At 32.1% G+C, this 22,362-nt stretch overlaps 1 protein-coding gene across 8 annotated transcripts in view; it reads left to right on the top strand.

Annotated features, from left to right (window-relative positions):
* The first annotated feature begins 1,702 nt into the window (after nt 1-1,702).
* LOC144845388 (talin-1-like) overlaps nt 1,703-22,362 on the top strand; it is an 80,573-nt gene continuing 59,913 nt past the window's right edge. For all 8 annotated transcript variants that reach the window (XM_078702745.1, XM_078702736.1, XM_078702727.1 and 5 more), the window contains exons 1-13: nt 1,703-1,760; nt 5,382-5,422; nt 6,569-6,745; nt 7,157-7,254; nt 7,813-7,887; nt 15,460-15,514; nt 16,166-16,260; nt 16,845-16,923; nt 17,823-17,965; nt 18,690-18,817; nt 19,306-19,369; nt 19,505-19,609; nt 22,085-22,174. In XM_078702745.1, coding sequence (XP_078558871.1) covers nt 6,604-6,745; nt 7,157-7,254; nt 7,813-7,887; nt 15,460-15,514; nt 16,166-16,260; nt 16,845-16,923; nt 17,823-17,965; nt 18,690-18,817; nt 19,306-19,369; nt 19,505-19,609; nt 22,085-22,174 — 1,074 coding nt within the window. In that variant the 5' untranslated portion in view covers nt 1,703-1,760; nt 5,382-5,422; nt 6,569-6,603. The remainder of the gene's footprint in view (nt 1,761-5,381; nt 5,423-6,568; nt 6,746-7,156; nt 7,255-7,812; nt 7,888-15,459; nt 15,515-16,165; nt 16,261-16,844; nt 16,924-17,822; nt 17,966-18,689; nt 18,818-19,305; nt 19,370-19,504; nt 19,610-22,084; nt 22,175-22,362) is intronic.

The raw sequence follows: 22,362 nt of genomic DNA, 5'->3' as shown, positions 1-22,362 counted from the left end.
CATTGTATGTAGTAGCCTATGCTGTCAAACTAATACACTATTTAAATTTTCCCATTTGTTTTCAAATATTTCCAGAGTAGGGCCTATTTTTGTTATGAATAAATTGCCTATTAGGCCTAGGACCTATATATGTTGATCTAATAAACATTTCGTATTGCATATTGTGTAATTTGGATTCCATTGTGCATTTATAAGGTAAAAAATGTCTCCCAATTGAATTACACAGGCCTACAAGTATTCCATTTGTGAATTTTGTCTTTAATTGTAAATTATCTTTTCTATTTTGTCAATTAAGCTTATATAAACTTTTGCTTATATTTTGGTGAGTAAAATTGCTAGTCTCTTCAGAGACAACACTGTCATCTAGGCCTACTGATCTCTCTTCCAATATAATTGAATGTGTTACTCCCAAAAAGGTTAAATTAAGTTGCAAGTTCAAAATTATACTTTCGACAAAAAACATCGTAGGCCTAAATGACAATATTTCAACCTAGAGAATGAATGATAAGGAGATAAAGGGTCTCCTGTGCGAACACCCCTCTATCACGGAGGAGTCCTGATAAGAGAGACAGTTTCTCAAATTCACAACGTGTCTTGTATAATATGCAGCAGAACGTTTAGGCCAGACTAATAAGTCACCTTAGAATCCATTGACGCCAACAAGGAACATATTGATCATCCCTTCGAAACGAGGGTTAGCCAAGACGATAGCAGCCATAGTTAAGCACACACAAAATGGTTTATTTTCTATTCCGTTCTATCATAATTATAATGTTATTGATTAACGATATTGTGACTATAATATTGGTCAATTTTTCAATTTAAATCATGACTTTCATTAACACTCATAATCATGACTAACATTAATATCATGATCATCACAGGATGGCACAACCTATAAACAGCTCAATCCAAGGAGTAAACCAAAAAAATGTAACATTGTTAGAACTTACTCTTTTTATGAATTACGTAAATAATACCGAAATGACAATCAGACATAAAAATCGTATGTCAAAATTATGCCTAATATAGCCTACATTAATGATGTCTAAAATAAAAATGAGATTCTTAATAAACATGGAAATTAAATGTCTGTATGCAAATGAGATGTACGAAAAAGTAATTAGCTAGGTTTATATGCGTGTAATGGAAATGTTGCTGTACTTATTGCTTTCTCTATTTTTTGCTTTGTCGATGCAACATCGAAACAATGTTTTTGGAGGAGGAGAGGATGTTGTGTCGCCATTTCAATTTAAATTTGAAACTAAGCCGATGCTTATCATTTTACCGGGGTCCGACGGTACCAACTTCATCTTCATGAGGATCTAAAACAGGAAGAACCGCCTGAAGCCTTATACATAACTTTCCGTCTTTTGGCGAATAATATTTTTTAGCAATTTTTAAAATTATTTTTATTAAAGGTGACTAATTTTATTTTCATAGGCCTCTGCTCATGTGTGGTTTCTCCAAAAATAGTGATGGCGGGATAAAAATATGCCACACAACTCACATATTATATTATATGAAATTCCGAGAAACATAACAAAAAAACCGAATGCAGTACAATTTTGTCACAATAAAAATCTATGTCCTCACAAAAAAGTTTCACCAACTAAAATTATCATGAAATCAATTTTATTTATCTTCTTCTTTTGCGAACTTTGTCATACTTTATCGATGACGTCATTTTGTATTGCCAGCCATTTTGTTGGGAGTTGTTTCGCTACGGCATTCCTGAGAGGGTTAACTTATTACATACAGTAAGTATATTTACTTTTCATTGCATTCATAGTTCCGTTATGGAAACCAAGTATATTAGCTGTTATTTTATTATCGTTTTTTTGCTGAATAGTTGCTGTTATTGACAATTAACTAGGCTAGGCCTTGCCGTGACCTCTGCCAAGCCCATCTCATCAGGCAGCCATGCACGGCTAAACCTGCTATTGGGAGATGCGTCCACTTTCTTTGGATTATCATTCATGATTGTTTAGTGAAGCGAGGAACGGAAGGTTGTGGTTCTTTTAAAAACATACCTTTGGTATTTTGTGTTATTGTGAGTAATTGGGTTGTCACCTACGTACATTCCTCCTTTTGGCCAGCCTAAAGAATTTTGTTTCACTATTCTGGGCTAAACCTAGTATAGTATTTAAAGTAAAGTAAAGTAAAACAAATTGTAAAAACTAAAAAAAAAAATGAGGACTTGATTGAGCAATTTCTGTACTATTTTATTGATTGTCATTCCAGGAAGTGAGACTAAAATATGTGGTGTTGTGGCCTAGGGGCCTAGGCCTAGGTAGGAGCAAAAATATAATATAATCAATTATTTAAATAGTAATGTTGAATAATTTAATTTTTCAATTTTAAACCTTTTCTTTTTTCACAAATTGTATTGTGTGAGCATCTGTTTAAAGCACAGCGTTATTTGGCAAGTTTAAATAAATATATACTGTATATTGTTGTTAAATGCCTTGATTATTGTTTATGCATTTGTTTAGTTGAAAGAATAAAGCCTTGAAATAAAGCTTTGAGTAAACCTCAGTATCCAGGTGACCCTGTTACAACACATAACATCCTTCCTTAAAATATTCAATTACTTTATCATCATTTGTTCATAACTTCATGCATACACTACAGTAGGCCTAAATTAAATAGATTTACAGTACTCATTGAACAGGGTTTATAATATTATGGTTAGGCAGCTTGTTTAAACAACACACTTGACACACTACCCTGTGTCAAATCAACAGTTTTTTAGATGACCCAACTCTCCCAATACAGTAGAACCCTTGGAACCCATTAAAATGCTGTCTCCTAAATAGAGGTTGACCATTAGTTTTATTTTACTGTACCTCTCTCATTTGTTTCACTAAAAAGTGTCCTCTTAATAGGGGTGTCCCAAAGGGGGTTATATAGTAATTGTTTGAAATTTACTACTTTGTGGTTACTGGTATCATTTTCTCGTCCAAAAAAAAAAATTTAAAATGGTTAATAGAAATGATAAAGTATTTGACTTTTTTTTATTTGCATTGTTTACGTTTTTCTAGAAAATAAATAAAAAAAAGGAGTGAAAAGAGTGTTTTACTTCAGGGTCTAATTCAATAAACAGTACACACCATCACAGTACCTATTATTATTTTCTCATTCTAAGTTGAAAGTGTTCGTTATGGAAAATGTACCCTCTGCCTTCTACACTACTAATTGCCAACATAAAATTGAATGAAAGTATTTAGTAATTATGACAATTTAAACCAATTTATTACTTAAAATTTCTTTGATACTTGATGCATTAATAATTAAACCATTGCTCTATCTGTTAATTAATGATTCAGATTTGGTTTTAATGAAGCAAAAATTCTACTCAGAATTTAGAGATCAAACACACATGGATAAACCCTTTAATAAAGTGTTCTTGACAATATCTGACGTCACCAATAATAATATTAAATATGCAGTGTTGATTCGATGAAGGAGAGAATTGTACATTAGGCTTGCTAGAAACTATTGATTTTAAAGTATACATACAATATTGGAGATTTTTGTAGACCGAACTATTGAGTAATTGATTTCTTCTTCTTGATCTGCTGTTTTCTAAATGAATGAGTAGATTACTGTAGGTATTGAAAAAAATTATGAATGATTTAAATTAGTTCTGCAATGTATTGTACAGTACAATGTTGCAGTTACCAGTGTTAACAGTACTGTATGTGTTTATTACACTACTTTCACCATAGGTAAAAAATAAACTTCCATGTTTTCACTTTCACCACAGTGTATACAAGTTATTTTGATTGTTTGAATTGTGATAACAATAGACTACAAAACTTTTGGCCACTAAGAAAGAAATCCCTGTGACCATATTTACCATGATCACACATAGTCAATGGGGAAACACTTCAATGAAGATGAACAAATAAAGTTTGAAATATTTATGATGATGGTGGCTTGCCTCACTTTTTGGAGTGTCTCTCAAGAAAAGACGAAACACAAGAATGTATAAACGCAATGCAAGTAATTTTGACCATCACAAGCAATGGATTATCTGAACTGTCAATTGTCATTGGTCAACTCACTTGTGTTGCGCTTACTTTACAGTACACTTGCGTTTTGTCCTACTGAGAACAAAGCTTGAGAGAGATACTGTACAATATTTCCAGTGTTATGTACTGTATCGTTGGTGTACAAACAATAATCCATGTCATCGAAAGCGTCACATAATTATGGTAACATTTGGTGAAATTTGTTTAATTGTTTAGTCCTGCATATAGTATTACTGTATGGCCTATGATTTACTGTCAGAGCACAGTATACAGACCTCACCATGTCCAAGATTTTGGGACTTTGTTTCTGATATAGCGGTGCCATCACGTAAATATCATCTCATCACTCACCTGCGTTTTTTTAACAATTTCAATTCCTTGCAATTTGCCAATCTTTTTTTATTAAGTACAGTAAGTTTATAATTGATAAAAATAAATAGAGGAAAAATCCCAAACAAAACAATCAAACTTTCTGTAGTTCCAGTTCACAACTCACAGAGTTTTAAAAAGATAATTGGTGATTGTACTGTAAGAAGAGATTTATTGTAAATCCAAAATTCAGGCACCTTCACTACTATCTGTTTTGGTGACCCATTGGTGTAGTGGCTCAGGATTGAAGAGACATGTGAACAACTCATTCTGTTATCCTGTACATATACACTAGTGATTATTTTCTCCCATTTCATTGACTGATGCACTTTCTATTGCATGGTCAGTTTCTAAAAAAAATTGAAATTTTCAGCGCTGTAGATGGCCATGAATAGTGTGTGTTTGCCACATTTTTGCATACTGTAGCCTACTGTATGTAGCCTTTGGAATTCAATTCCAGATACTGTATAGTATTAAGGGCCTAAGATTAACTCCAGAAAAGTAGGTGTATTATAAATAGAACAGAAGTTCTTCAACTCATAAACATAGTCTCCCTATTCAACTCAAAACAGCCATTATTTGTGATTACTACTACAGTATATTACAGGCCTTGTCTTTTAAGGCGAGTGAGTGCGATCACTCACCTAACACACTCTTAAACTGCCCTTGAGGAGTGCATTTTACAACATTTGGTAAACTTCTACACACGAAAATACAAACAGCACACCTACAGCACCCCTGAATATATTGAGGAGGGCAATTTGTAGCACACCTATGATTTTCAAAAGACAAGGTCTGATATTACAGTATTTATCCATTTGCTGATACTGTACATGGATGGTACTGTGTTACTGTTAGTTTCACATTCTCTCCCTCGTCAAAATTTAGAGCCACCTTTTCCAAATAAATGTTTACCAAATTTGTTATTAAAATCCAATAAACTGAAATTTGAATGTTTTTTTTTGTATTTCCCAGGAAGTGGACATTGTATAAAAACCAAGACAGAAGTTCTTAATGTAAGTTTCATTTTTACTTTAAATAACAATTTACAATAAAGAGAATTAAGGAAATGTGGATCAATTAACAGGAGCCATTCAAAATATGTTATCGTAAATAGAAATAAGTCTTTCACTAAAAATAAACATTAATTAAACAGTTTTAAAAATTGCAATTGTTCTGGCTTTAGTTTAGTGTTAATGGTTATGTATCTATTAATGTTAATGTTATAATGACCAACCACTAACTTGTTATTTGGGAGCCAACATTTATTTTTCTGTTTATTCGATGCTAAGCAGCACAGACGGGCCCTTAGTGTAGCTGTTCTTCCCACTTTGATGTTCAATTAGTTGTCTCAAGAAGGGTAATTCTGCTAAGCAGCACAGACAGGCCCTTAGTGTAGCTCTTCTTCCCACTTTGATGTTCAATTAGTTGTCTCAAGAAGGGTAATTCTATACCTTACACTTCCTCTGTGGGTTCAACAGGGAACATTAACACAGGAAGTTTGTATTCCTTGAAACTCTCCTATAGCCATATGTCTAGATAGACATTTTGCCCTTTAAACTCAATTATAATCTAACATGCAATATTGTTATCTCATCACCATATCTATGAAAAATATATTACTATTTATTACTTTACAAGCATAGGAAATTAGTTTGTAATACATGTGTTTAATTTGAACTAAACATTTTATCTTGTCATTTTCACATGAGATTGTGTCACCAGGACACCAAAAAAATGTCGCCCTTGCGCAACTAATGTCTAAAATGTGGTTGCCCCAAACAATTTTGACATGCCCATATTTTGTGTTTGTGAACATCAGTTGCAACACATACATAAACTATCATTTACTCATTATAGGATTTGAAAGCATTTGTGTACAAAGTTGTTGAGGTCCATGCATTAAAGTATGATATAGTGCCGTGTTATTAAATTATTCTGAGTAAAGAAATAGTCCTTATTTACATTAATACAAAGTCTTCAAAATTCTACTAAATAAATATTCATATTCTATTTTTTTGAATAGGTTCAGTATGCAAATTGTATTTTAATATACCAAAGTACTTCTTGTGCATTACTTGTTAGTGTGAGATTTAGGTTATTTAAATATGCATTTGATATAACTATCTTTTTATCAGGACTGTGTCTTCTTGTTCTTGCAGTTTGATAGAGTGGAGAGTGTAACTCATCTTTCAGCATGGCTCTCACACTCAAGATAAACATAGTGCATGCCGGCAGTACAAAGACGATGCAGTTTAACCCAGGATCAATTGTGTATGATGTCCTGCGAATGATTCGTGAAAAGAATGCAGAAGCTGGATTAACCGGGGGACAACAAGGTATTCAGAAAGCACTTTTTTTTGTGTATAATGTATTTGAATAATACGTTATTCATAATAGCGCTTAATAATGTACAGAGCGCTTCACATTATAGCCCTGATAATTTGTTGGATCTGGCAAACTCTGGCAATTTTCCATTCTCATCTATTAATAATTAATATAATATTAGTATAATTGTCATAATAGTGCAGGCCTGATGGACAGTTGATGTGTCATGCTGTTGGGTAAACTCTAGTGATGAAAGTTTACAGAAAAAATGGTATCTTAAGTGTTGACCCCTTTTCATATTGGTTTTTTACCATTATGATTTTAATAAAATCTATATTGAAAAATATTTAAATAATAAATGCAAAAACAATTTCGTAACTGAACTGCATTTTATTATTTTTATTATAATTTTTCTCCCATAGTCAATGAATATGGTCTATTTCTGGCTGATGATGATCCATTAAAAGGTGTTTGGCTTGAGTCTGGGAAAACGTTAGAGCATTATCTATTGCGGCATGGAGTAAGTACTTAATCCTGACCCTTGTAGCTTTAAACCAAACTATCATCATACTGTACACAATTTAAAATCTCTTTCCATGCTAATTATAGCTTCAATTAACTCCAGTTAATGCTGATTTTTATTGCTTAGTGTATTGTTCTCAGGTAGTACAGAAAATAAAGAAAAAAAAAATACAGACTACATAAAATTATGACTTGGCCTAAAATTATAAGAAAGCATCCTGTAAAACAAAAGAATGATGGACGAATCAACTACCCACACCACGAAAAGCTCTGCTTCTGGTGTTTTCTGAACTGTGTAACAAATGTTAAAATACAGCGTTGTGGTCGTCTGTTTTTTTTTCTTATGTGATGTGCTTGTGTTTGTAAGGCCACACACAAATTTAGAGTGAAAACACAGGGTTTTGGGGTGGAAGGCAGTCAGGGTATCATGCCATCTGACCCAACAAATCTAGGTACTGAAAATGATGATCTTTTTGTGATTAAAAATATTGAAATTACCTTCTTATCGCTGTTCTATATTGTAAAAGACATTCAAATATATTTGTTTATTCTACAGGACATGTTAGAGTATAGAAAGAAGATTCGACCTCTTAGGGTCAAACTATTGGATGGATCAATTAAAACTGTATTGGTAAGTACCTTTTTTTTTATTGTCTTTTGGCCTGAAAAACAAAGATCAAAGACTCTAATTAAATGCGTCCCTCAGTTTAATAATTCTACAGACATTCTATTAACCTTATCAAAATATCATCTACGATGAGAATATAGATTGACAAATGTAACTTGTTTTTAAATATTGTGTGTAAACAATTTTTGATGAAGTTACTTTGAAGTTGAAGTTTTGTTTATTTACTTTTACTTAATTTACTGTCTTATAATATAAGTACTAAGAGAACTATTCATATTGTTGACAAACCACAGTCCAGTATTACTATGCTATTATAATTCATTTTTAATTTGTTTCTAGTTAAACATTTTGCAGTTCTCGGTTTGAAGTAGAAAATTGAGTTTTCATCAAACTTTTAGCATTATATTTTTAGAGTAGATAAAAATTAATATTATACTGTACACCTACAGACAAAAAATGAAGTGGTCAATCGACAATGTTATGTAATCGCTAACCTTTCTCCTTTCAACATTTCAACATGTCTAGTATTATCTTTCTTTAGTCATCTTCATTGCCTCTTCCATCATTCATGACTTCTCTTCACCTTCATAATCTGCATCCAGCAATTCAACTTTAGCAGCATTTCATCATACTGTCATTTTCTAGCATCTCTAGTCCTCTAATCACCTGTAATAGTTTGTGACAATGTACATGTGGCGTCAATTTCTATATGAATTATTTTGTATTTGATAATTATGCTTCAACGTATCCTGTCCAATTACTTTAATAGCCTTCGCTCAATTTGTAATTTGCTTCATTGTAGAATTTGTGCTTGTAGACAAATCAGTATATCATTACAATAAATGAACAGTATTTGTTATTCGGTAGCCTGAGTATAGTGTATTGTTAATAATAAATATACATTACTTTCCCCAGTTAGAATAGAGTAAAGATAGAATGGAATATGTTTGGTGATTGCACACCAAGAATAACCCAATAGTATGTAGACTTTTTTCAGGTGGATTCATTCTTGTGGTGAATTGGGCAGTATATCGGGAGACGATCCTTTACTCTTTTCGAAGAGTGTAAACTGGGTTCTTTAACCTGCACATGTGCTAGCCTCATCCCTTCTTATCTCTATCATCTTCTAATACCCCCTTCCTACAGTATCGCTACATCCAGTCTATCCCTACCAACGCTGCCATTTCCTAAATATCCTGTCTACTCCCTTACCTCTTCATAGTACAGTATCTGCTACCTGACTCCATATCTACAATACTATGCATGGAGTTGCTCCATGTCCTATGCTATTCCATCACTTCCCCCTTCCAGTTCATATCCTCTTACTACTGTATCTCCTACCTTATCTACTCTATGAACTACTGTACAATATTCCATAACCTCCCAATTCCTATCCATATTAATCTAATATCTCCTATCCTATACCTGTACTTCTATGCCTATCCATACTTCCTTTCTCCTACCCTATGATACCAACTGTATACTCCCTATTATCCGCTAATTCCATAATCCCATTCCCGATTCCAAATTCCTAATTCTCAGCATGTGATATAATTGTCAAATGACAAGGATGTGTTAAATAAAATTTATCAATAATGTTGGTTTCCTGACAATGATATTACAGTAAGCACATTGTTTTGTATGAATGAAATAAAATCAAATATTACCTACTATCAACCATATTAAATATTCCTATCAATTACCAATAGAACTAGACATGAAACTCATCACTTTGACGAGTTAGTTATCCGCACCACGACAAACGCCACGTGCACGTCATACGTTGGAATATTGCACACAGATAAAGATTATGGCATTATGACAAGAACTGAAGAATATGACATGCTGTTAGTGCTGAATTTTGTGTCATATAGTATATACATGCAAACAGTATAAGCTGTATACATATTACATACAGTGTAGAATAGGTGAAATTACGGGACCCGCCATTTATTCCAATTTTTAACATGGCGACGGTATCAAAATGAAACACTTAGATAGCAATTTCAGAAGGAAATTATCTCAGGAACAACATATTAACGTGTAGAAGAAATTTGAATACGTAAAATATAGATGCGCACCCTTTTAAATGTGATGAACTATTACGCAAAATATCAAAATACGACTTTTTTTATTCAACTGGCCATATGATGACGTCACAACATCCGATTGGCAAAATGTTTACATGAATTCGTATCTACAATCCAATAGCTTCCAGAAAACGTTTTAATCGTGATTATCACATTTTATTCTTACGAGCTATTACAGATTAAAATTTACTGTAAAGATGAAATTAATGACCCACGTAATTAAAATTTTTAGGCATGATGACGTCATAAAAATTAAAATATTTTTATCTCATGCTAAAGAAAGTTGATTGACCTACACAATATATAAATGTAGGAGAAAAAGGAATACAGATAAGCGCGATGCGCTCCATTGAATGTGATGAGCAATAACGAAAGAGACAAAAATCCTATATTTTACATTCGTGTGGCCATACGATGACGTCACAATGTTTTTTTAGCCTTATTGATGCATGATCCGATATCTACAACTCATCAACTTCTAGATTTTGTAATAAAAATAAACGGTTAACGGTTTACTTTAGAAACTATGACTGTTTAAAAAAAGACATAATTTTGACGATTTTTTAAGCTTTTTCATAAAAAACGCGCACGAATTGTCTAATTCAACGTGTTCGTATGGCGTTATTTAAACTGGAAAAGGTCTAAATTGTTTTCAAAATCACTGGGAAAGGCTTGAAAAATATAATTCAAGAGAAAAAAATATGTTTTTAACGCTATGTGCGCACCGCGCGCATAAAAAATTGCGCGCCCGTGGGAATTTTTGACATGCTCAAAATGACAAGAAACGCGTAAAAAGTTGATTAGAAATTAATTTTGCGCATTTTGAAATTTTAAATGCGCGTGCGCGCGTAACTTCTTGTCAAACATGCCATTTTTAATCCGTAGAAAGTTTGCCCCTGATATGACTTAAATTTTGTCAAAGTGTCAATACTAAATGACTTTTGGTTTTTAATCTATGATCAATCATTGAAATTCATAAAATTGCGCATAAGTCACGTTGCGCAACTATGACGTCATTCAAAAATAGGAGGTGCACAACTTCACGTAAATGCCCATATGTTGTCAAAGTTATGAAATGTTATGTTTACACATTTTAGAGGAACACGACTCACAAAAAGGAAGGAAGGAAAGAAGAATAATACAGAAAAAAAATATTGATCTCATACAATTACAAGGAGTTATCCGCTTGGTATACCAAGCGGATAACTAATAAACTTTACAGTATGTGTGCTTATTTGTCCAATGGCGAATTTGTCTACTTCATATTGCCATTGTAATGAGTTTAACAATTATGGTGAATGTGCTTTAACTTTGTAGCTTCATCTGATTTTATCAATATTAATGACATTATCTGATCATCTTTCATAAAGCATTCACTTTTAAATCCTGAAAGGTCACGACCTCACTTACAACAATTGATTATCCTTCTATATTAACATGTTTTGATGGCAACTTAATTTGTTTCCTAGTATAGTATAGTTAACACTTGGAAAAAATGTAAACTGTTCATTGAATAGTTGTATCAAGATATAAGTATAGTTTTCAGTGTTCAAAGTCAAATTTGTTAATAAAGTTTATTCCTGTTTCTTCATTATTATTCAGTGTTTGTATCATTACTTTGTAACTTGTGCTGTCAATGCACTAAAATCATAGTGCGTCACATCAAATCTCATAATTTCTAATCCTAGCTATAATAACCAGCTCACTAATTCATTTAGGAAATATTACTGTATTCAATACACTGAGCAGCAAGGCTATGCACTTCAGCTATGATATTACAGTAGTATGATTATTCAGCCCATAGGGAGAATGGTAGAATCAAAACACTTTTATGTTTATTACTTATGGTAATTAAGTAGAGTTACTAATTCTCAATATAATATCAATGGTTTATTGAGGGGATTTCCCTTTACTGTAAATACAACCTACTGTAATTTGTACAAAAATAAAAATTGTCCTCACATTTTAGACGGGCTCTCAATCATTCAACTGATTGTGTAAGATACTCTAGACTATGGGCTTGTTTCTGAGCAAGAGAATATGGATTTTTAAATACCATATTTTTTAAAGTTTAAAGAACTTTCGGTATTTTATTGCCTGCACATACTGTAGAGGTTCACATAAGTGAATTAACCTTAAATACGATTTTAAAAGCCTCAATTGATTCCGGTGAAACTTTTTTTTTTTATATTAGCTGCCTAAAAAATTAGTAATGCAGAAAATAATTCTTTTGAAAATTTTATTCGGAAACTGGCCCTAAAACTAAATGGGTTGTAAATACTGTAAGAATTTTTCGTTCCTGGATAATTCTGTTGTTATTCAATCATTAATAAGTTTTTTAAATGGTTGTCTGGATTTAGCAGTGCTTCAGAGATGACCAAAGAAATTTGCATATTACACATTTTGGGGTTGTGTTGTAAGAAATGCAAAAATTAGAAATTGTCTAAAGCAGTTTTTGTGAATGTGAGCAACTGAAGTAACTACTTAACAGCTGCTTAACAATTTGGTTAACATAGCCATGATACAATGTACTTGGACCAAATGTTTATTAAATTTAAAAAAGTAGTGAACATGATGCTACAAGTTCATCCTATGCATCAACATGACTTCTATATTACCATGGTTACTTTATTATAACCTTTGAACCTATAAGAATATATTGTATTTGATTTCATCTTTAGCACCAAGATGTGAGGTTAACCTAACATGATTAATATATTATAGTTGTTATTAATGTGATGATATCCTCTAGAAGATATTTATATCACAGTGATTTTCTCCTCCAGGCAAAGAACTCTAGGGATTATTTGCATCTTAGAATATGCTTTTGCATAAAATCTTAATTCTGATAAATCATGGTCATTATTCTTTACCTTCAAATGTTGTATTTTTAAAAAAAATGGCTATTCACACGATTATTTTTAACATTAAAGAATTAAACAATACAAACTTAATTATACTACATGGTAATTTTACATCACATTTTATAGATAAAATATTAAAAATTCACTAAAAAAATTAAAAATTTTGACAAATGTGTATGTTCAATAAAGTTATTATTATTATTATTATTATGTACCATAAATGTGCTTTAGTTTAAAAACTATAATAATATTTTAATTTATGAACTTGAGAAGATAGATGTTGTTTGTTGTTTAATTAAAGTATATTGTTCTTATCATGGACATGTCCATGTTTATACAGTATAACCAATTATCAACTACTGGGTTAATAAGTTAATTATGCCCATTGATATCAATGTTTATACCAATTCAGTAACATCGTCAATGACATGCCTGTTGGCTTGTTATATTAAACAGTGTGATGTGCATACATTAGTAGTACTCGGCCTGTAGGGCTTTAGGTTCAGTCAAGTTTAAACTCGGAATTCAGTTTTAATTTTGATGAATTAAACTTTACTGTTGACATGAATTTCAAATAGACCCATTTAATAAACCCATTATTAATATTAGTTAATAATTAATAAACCCAATTGTGTATTTTGGTGTTTTGCTTTTTAGTTATCCGCTTGGTAGAGCGGATAACTCCTTGTTACTGTATGGGATCAATATTTTTTTTCTGTATTATTCTTGGATCCTTCCTTCCTTTTTGTGAGTCGCGTTTCTCTAAAATGTGTAAACATAACATTTCATAACTTTGACAACATATGGGCATTTACGTGAAGTTGTGCACCTCCTATTTTTGAATGACGTCATAGTTGCGCAACGTGACTTACGCGCAATTTTATGAATTTCAATGATTGATTATAGATTAAAAACCAAAAGTCATTTAGTATTGACACTTTGACAAAATTTAAGTCATATCAGGGGCAAACTTTCTACGGATTAAAAATGGCATGTTTCACAAGAAGTTACGCGCGCACGCGCATTTAAAATTTCAAAATGCGCAAAATTAATTTCTAATCAACTTTTTATGCGTTTCTTGTCATTTTGAGCATGTCAAAAATTCCCACGGGCGCGCAATTTTTTACGCACGCGGTGCGCACGTAGCGTTAAAAACATATTTTTTTCTCTTGAATTATATTTTTCAAGTCTTTCCTAGTAATTTTGAAAACAATTTAGACCTTTTCCAGTTTAAATAACGCCATACGAACACGTTGAATTAGACAATTCGTGCGCGTTTTTTATGAAAAAGCTTAAAAAATCGTCAAAATTATGTCTTTTTTTAAACAGTCATAGTTTCTAAAGTAAACCGTGAACCGTTTATTTTTATTACAAAATCTAGAAGTTGATGAGTTGTAGATATCGGATCATGCATCGATAAGGCTAAAAAAACATTGTGACGTCATCGTATGGCCACACGAATGTAAAATATAGGATTTTTGTCTCTTTCGTTATTGCTCATCACATTCAATGGAGCGCATCACGCTTATCTGTATTCCTTTTTCGCCTAAATTTATATATTGTGTAGGTCAATCAACTTTCTTTAGCATGAGATAAAAATATTTTAATTTTTATGACGTCATCATGCCTAAAAATTTTAATTACGTGGGTCATTAATTTCATCTTTACAGTAAATTTTAATCTGTAATAGCTCGTAAGAATAAAATGTGATAATCACGATTAAAACGTTTTCTGGAAGCTATTGGATTGTAGATACGAATTCATGTAAACATTTTGCCAATCGGATGTTGTGACGTCATCATATGGCCAGTTGAATAAAAAAAGTCGTATTTTCATATTTTGCGTAATAGTTCATCACATTTAAAAGGGTGCGCATCTATATTTTACGTATTCAAATTTCTTCTACACGTTAATATGTTGTTCCTGAGATAATTTCCTTCAGAAATTGCTATTTAAGTGTTTCATTTTGATACCGTCGCCATGTTAAAAATTGGAATAAATGGCGGGTCCCGTAATTTCACCTATTCTACACTGTATGTAATATGTATACAGATTATACTCTTTGCATGTATATACTATATGACACAAATTGACAGAATTCAGCACTAACAGCATATCATATTCTTCAGTTCTTGTCATAATGCCATAATCTTTATCTGTGTGCAATATTCCAACGTATGACGTGCACGTGGCGTTTGTCGTGGTGCGGATAACTAACTCGTCAAAGTGACGAGTTTCATGTCTAGTATTTCATTAGTTTATTTTTTTAAATTATATATTGTTAAATTATAGATTAAAATTGTTTTTATTTAGAGTGATAACAATTTTGTATATTGTTTGATAATTCAGGTACAAATGATTACTGTATGACCAAATATAATCCTATGGTATAATCTAGGATAAATTTGGATACATACTGGGCTTCGATAATTAAGTTCTATTGTCAATGCAATCCAAGTATAATCCCCACTCTATAAATTCTCCCTAAATGTTTTATCCACTGATTAATACAGGCTCATTAATCTATCGTTTTATTTTCTGTTATTATTCTGTTTGCAATCATGTTAGAAGAATGTCATGGTTAGGCATTGCTATAATATACTGCATTTCCCTCTTGACAGATTGATGACAGTAACACAGTGAGTCAGATGTTGATCACAATTAGTACCAAATTAGGTAAGTTAGCAAACAGTAATAAAGGTACACTGGTATTTACTCTAAGGCTTTATTAAATAAATAGAAAACTACCTTTGCTAAGCTGGAGAGGTTTAGGTTCAATCACCTACAGGTTACTTTGTTACATAATTATGTTTGTTTCAGATTCATTTAGATTTGTATCAGCTGTTTGGTATAAATCTATTAATCAATTATTAATATTATTAGTTTCAATGTATCATAAATATTTAAATCTTGAAAATACATTCTGACATGCATAGTTTTGTAAAACCATCTCAATTCTCTACATCTTAATTTTAAAAGCAAAAGTTTACATCATATTAGGACCACTTTGTGAGGGCTCTGTAAGCCTGTTTCAAATCGTGCCATGTACACTTCTTGTTGGCACCAACTATTGAAGGAGTACATGCTTCCATCCAATCTCTTCAGGCAATGAAACATGAAGGGACAAACATACAAACAAAATGTATAGATGTTTTGTAATTAATACTATATTATAAAAAAAACTTTACTTTTTGCAACTAAATTTTAGCTTACATACAGTAGCTAGTAGAGTTAAAAACTGATATTTTTTATATAATTATTATTTATATAGTTATTTTCAATTTCTAACAAATAGTTTAACATTATGTTTGTGTTTTTAATTTAAAGGAATCACAAATTATGATGAATATTCATTATGTCGTGACCCAGTTGAAGAGGAAGTTAAGAAGGAGGCCACCCTGAACAGATCAACACTTAAAAAGGTTAGTTGCAACTAGTAAAGAAATTGAGCTCAGCAGTTAAAACAGAGGCACTGCAAACCACAATCGTTATATCAACACAGGTTTAATTGTTTGGAAATGTTATGGTGGTTGAACAAATCTTCTCAGATAAAGACTTAAAACTGAAGGTCTTTATAATCCAACTTATGTGCACTTAAAAGAATCAAGTGCATCTTTCAGAAAGATATGGTGTTCAGATCCATTTCATCCCCTGTTGTTAATCACTGCATTAGGTTAACGACTTACAAAAAACACAAGTGTGACCCTATTGCCATAAGAGAACTTAAAATAACTAAAACTTAATGTCGCAATTATTTACAATGGGCCACATTCAGAAAATCTTCTGTTTTCAAACTTTATTTGCCTATTTAAATTAAGCCATTGGTTTGTTATTTAGCAAACATTAATTTGAAATATGATGTTATTAAATGAGCAGTTACATTGATCAGTTTATTATTGTTAAATTTATTGTGGATGAATATGAATGTTTTCAGGTTATTTCTGAATTATTTTGGAATATTGTTATTATTTTTGTTCAGTTATTAGATTTTTATTTTCATTCATAGGAAAAAGCATCTGCATTGCAACAAAGAGATGAAAAGAGGATGCAGGAACTGAGAAAGAAACATCACACTGATGATGAACGTAAGTATGACAAAAGTGTATAATAAATTCTGAACCATGATACATAATGATAGTAATTATGTAGTGGTAATTTTTTATGTGGACTAATAATAATATCAGTCTAAAATAAATGCTTTTAGAACTGAGCCTATGCCATTGTCATCAAAATGCCAATTAATAGAAACGATTATTGAACCCATTATTTTAATTTTGATAGCCTATACATATTTATGCATATATTATTATAATAACAATTATCAGAACTAAACTAATATTGTAAAACAAATTGATTCTTTCATTTTCTCATGAAATAAAAACTGAAGTGATGTCTGCCTGATTTGTGTGTGTGCTTAGACAGATGATTAAAACCTTGTCTGAATAAACAATGTGTCTACATCAAAACTAAACTCTTTGTCTGGCATTGAAGGTGATAATTAGATTTCATAATTACCCAGCCTTTCTCTAATTGTTTTGAACTTTAAACTTTTGATTTTCTGTTGTAGCTAAAAAAGTTGTTTGTATCTGACAATATGGAATTTTATAACTGATTAAATCAAAAACATGATTTTAGAGTTTTCAGTTGATAGTGTTCAGCTTTACAATTTAGCTTAAATTATATTTTTTTAAATGTATAACTATGTTGTGTAGATATTTCCAAAATGTTTGCTATATGCTTTTTACCAAAATAAAATAGAACCACTCCTTTCAAATACAATAGACCCACTCCTTTGGGAAATGTCTATTCAGGAGACACCCTATTATATTAATTGAACTTTCCTGAGAAACTAAAAGGTGCAATATATGTTTTAACACTAATGGCCAACTGCTATTCATCCTAATTAAAGAAACTTTGCTTGGTTTAAGTGTCCCCCTAAATAGTGGTTATACTGTATAAAACATGAAATATTGTTTTATTTCAGTGGAGTGGCTAGATCACACACGAACATTACGTGAACAAGGTGTACCCGACACTGAGCATCTCATCTTCCGAAGAAAATATTTCTTTTCCGATCAAAATGTTGACAGACGTGATCCAGTCCAGCTTAATCTTCTCTATGTCCAGGTAAATTGAAACAAAACATGTTTAGCAATCAACCATCAGTAAAGTTGACAGCCCTATCCCAACCCAACAATGTAGGGTCTACCTCTTTTTAGTTCCTCTATATGATATATTACATTGTTCCTGTTTCTGCTGCATAAAAAAAACCCATTAAAAACCATGTGAATAAATTAACCTCAATTTCTTGGCAGCAGAAACAAGATAAATTTGCAGTAACCAGTTAAATGACAGCCTGAAAATAACGTTTAAAAACACCCAATAAATTTGGTGTTAGAACGCCATTTAACTGGTTATTGCTGTGTTTAACTTTAATGCTGCAATGCAAAATATGTTTATTTGATTGACTACTGATGACCTTAAGTAAACTACAGTCCAGTAACACAGGCACTATGTAGCAGAAACAGACCCATTGAGAGAAGGAACTGAAACAGAATATTAACACTAGTAAAACAATTTACTAATTTTATTTTTGAGAAAGCAATCTATTTATTAATACTTAATGGGTAATGAACAATATAAGTAGTTATAATAATGTTTCATGGGTCAAGTCAGAAATTATACCAGGACAGACAAACAAACAGGGATAAAATATGAATGTAGCAGATTTGATTAATTTTTTCTACCATTATCACACATACCAAATACTTTACAGTATTCCTGCCAGCAGTCTTTTTTCACACATTTATTTTTAATTTATTTTTAATATTATTAACTTTTTATCTTTCAGTCGAGAGATGCTATTTTAAACGGTACACATCCTTGTTCATTAGATGAAGCCATCAAGTTGGCAGGGACTATGTGTCAAATCCAGTATGGTGATCACATGGAACATAAGCATAAACCTGGATTCTTAGAGTAAGCACTGTTTTTATTTTGTAATTGCTTGACATGTAATAAAGCTCTGCCTACACTATCAAACTAGTTATACAAAAAAAACGTGTGCTTTACCCAAATATGGCAGTGGTATGACATCATTGTGTCCATACATTTTTTGCTGCTTAATATTTGATAGTGTAGACAGCTTAATAACAATATCCTGGAATCATAAAGCATAAATAATATTGTGAAACTTCTAAGCCCTGTACATATATTTTTACCCTGGTAATTTTTGGATCAGACACATATGTAAACATACTCTCATATTGCAGCTAGTAATCATCGCAAATTGTGTCTTGACCAATACCAGGTACCCATTTGTACACATGGATGTACCTAGATTAGAATTGCATTTTCTATTGAATCTTTCTGTACTTTTATTTATGATGACCAATCACAGAATCTAAAATCATTCAACCATGAGCAATTCAGAATTGTACTGTTACATTGATCTTGTCTTTTTCTAGTTTAAAAGATTTCATGCCAAAAGAATATGTCAAAGTAAAAGGAGTGGAAAAGAAGATCTTTCAGGTATGGACCTTATCATTTGAGTACATTTTACATTTATCAGCAACTGAAATGGCCTAAAGTCTGATTTTATTAATCTTTATTTTTGTGGGAAATACATCTTTAATGATCTTATTCAATAATATATTGCTTTTGTAGGAGCACCGGGAATTACATGGAGTTAGTGAGTTAGACACAAAAGTGAGATACACCCAGCTCTGTCGCTCTTTGAAGACATATGGTATCACTTTTTTTCTTGTCAAGGTAAATATTCAAGATTGTGTTAAAATAAGAAGAAATCATTTATAAAATAAAAATATATACATTTGAATGCTAAAACTAACCATTTTCTCATTCTTTCCTAGAATACATTCTCTAGACTTAAAGGGGGATTCTGGGTTTAAAATTGCTTTTAAATATCGTTTATTTATTAAATAAAAAATATTATAACAATATAGACATGTCAGAATGAAGAAGTAATAACGAGAAATTTAAAAAATTAAAGTTCATATACATTTTAGGGTAAATTCATGCAAAGTCTGTTTTTCAGCAGCTTAGGGAAGGGAATCATTTTTTTTTCATGAGAGAGCCATTCTGACTAGGGATTCCATGCCACGATGGCTACGTTAAAACATTGGGGCCCATCATGGGCCTAGCTAGCCTACTAAACGATTGGCCCATAAATAACAAAACTCAGCGGATTCCAAACCCATCCTATCAACCAAACTCCTAAACAATCTAAACCTAAAACGTTCTACAAAATCGGCTGTAAATATTGAGGCAAAACAAGGTCTGATCGCCGTCCGCACGTATGGTGTCCCGATCGTCTAAGTAGGCCTAAGTAAGTAAAATAGGCCTAGTTTACTCTCCAAAAAAGCAGATACTGCATCAAGCAAGTAGACCACCAGGTAGTAGGAAGGAGACCTAGCTGATCTGGCCCAGTTCAAAATTGAGCTAGCTAGTGTAGTAGACCCTATGCGAATTGATACTACCAGGCCTTTTACTATAGGCTACACTTGTTAAAATTAGCAATACTTATGTTTACAAATATTCAAACTCTCTCATTCGAGCTATATTATCTATACCATTCCGGTAGGTCGAGTCGACCTTCAATCAAATACTGTACATCGTTCTTGTTGTGATTATAGACGGGGTATACTCGACCCGACCAGTTTGGTATTGTATACTGTATCTGCTTATCACGTGACGATGCCAGGCATGGGCAGAGAGAGCACATGTATCGTCGTCTCGCTCTCCTCGCTCAGCAGGAATGTATACGTTACGCTTCATTGATTTTGAAGGCTTTCCCTAAGTCAGTGCGAAAATCGGCAAACGTAAAGTGCAAACATATCTAATTTTTCACTGTTTTGATGAATTTTCATCGAAAATTGACTTTATAAATGGGAAGACCGACTAAAATTACATCAGATAAGTATAATTTTACAAAAGTAATTGATATGGTTGATGATAACGAGTCGTCGGAAGATTGACCATTTCACGAATTTCCTATTCTGTAACACAGTGTCATATCGCCGTAGCTGCACGTGTAATCTGGCCTCATTTCACAGCCTTCGTTCTGCTTCACTGGGCGCTTATATAAATTGAAACTTTTACCATTCAAGAGACAAACAAATATATTTTACATTTTTTACTATTCATTTTAAACCCGGAACCCCCCTTTAAATAAACTGTCATTTCTATCTCTCAAAATTGTGGGGCATAAACTTTTTGAAAATGTTCTATTATAGAATGATAATACTTGCTGTAATATATACCATATATTCATCTTCAGATAATGATTATGTGTAGAGTCGTTTGAGTTTGGCATAGATATAATAGTGTTGGATGGAACATAAAGCCCTATGTACATATAGTAACTATTCGAAAAGAGTAGGGATCGTTTCCCGGTGTGCTGATCTTGTAGGGGCTGCACTGCTGCTAGCCGTAGGTCCATGGAGGGCCTAATCTGTATTACCTCAGTTTCCAGTAAAAATTGAGGACCAGAATAAGTGACTTTACCTTTATTATTCGTCTTCAGATAAATGATTATTTGTAGAGGCACAGATATAACAGTACAATTAATCCAAGCTACTCTAAGCTTATTGTCTTGTTAATTAAAAGTGTTGAATTGTAAACAATGGAAAAAAAGGGCGATTCTTAGTTATCAATAACCTATAATACACATTTAGCTTGTGGCTATTCCAAGTATCATACACAGTTCTTATATTTGTGACACACAGCTGGTTTACTCATTAACACTAAAGTATCAGTGGAGTTGTGGCTTGGTGGTTATGATGCTTGGCTACCACTCCAAGGGTCCTGGGTTTAAGTCCCGTCACATGTTAGGATTTTTTCTAAGGACCAAATTACTCCACTCCCAATGACGTACTTGTAATAAGACTTTGTTTATGTAAGTATCACCTAAAAGTCATGACACGTTTTGTAACACAATGTGAAATGTTTCTGTTTTAAATTTAAATTGTATCTAGAAACATAAAAACCAAGGATATATATATACTGTACATATACTTGTACTTTTCACCTGATTGATGAGTGTTTCTAGCCCTGCTAGCATACAAACAATTTTTTCTTGAAATATTGTACTATGAAGTAACTAAGTTTTATTTTTATTTTTTATTATATCCAGCTCTAACAATGGTATTGAGCACTTTAACCATCTGATCTACAGTTGTAATCATATATAATTTTGAAAATCTAAACTTTTAATAATTTATTCAGGAAAAAATGAGAGGCAAAAACAAACTTGTTCCACGCCTGATGGGTATAACAAAAGAAAGTGTTGTTAGAGTGGATGAACGAACCAAAGAGGTAAAGTATTCATTTTTGTTCCTTTTTACTGTCTCAAATAAATCTTACTGGACCACATTTTCTGTAAAAAAAATTGACTGGCCAGAACAAGCCAGTTATTATGTTTACAGGCAAGCAATTTTGTCATAAAGGGCATTGACCAGTGGACCTTTATATTACTAGTGTCTGACAATGACCATTGTATACAT

This window comes from Antedon bifida, chromosome 1 (assembly GCF_963402885.1).
Source record: "Antedon bifida chromosome 1, ecAntBifi1.1, whole genome shotgun sequence".
NCBI classification, from domain to species: domain Eukaryota; kingdom Metazoa; phylum Echinodermata; class Crinoidea; order Comatulida; family Antedonidae; genus Antedon; species Antedon bifida.
The sequence above is the reverse complement of the archived record's forward strand: the minus strand, read 5'-3'. Positions and strand labels throughout refer to the sequence as shown.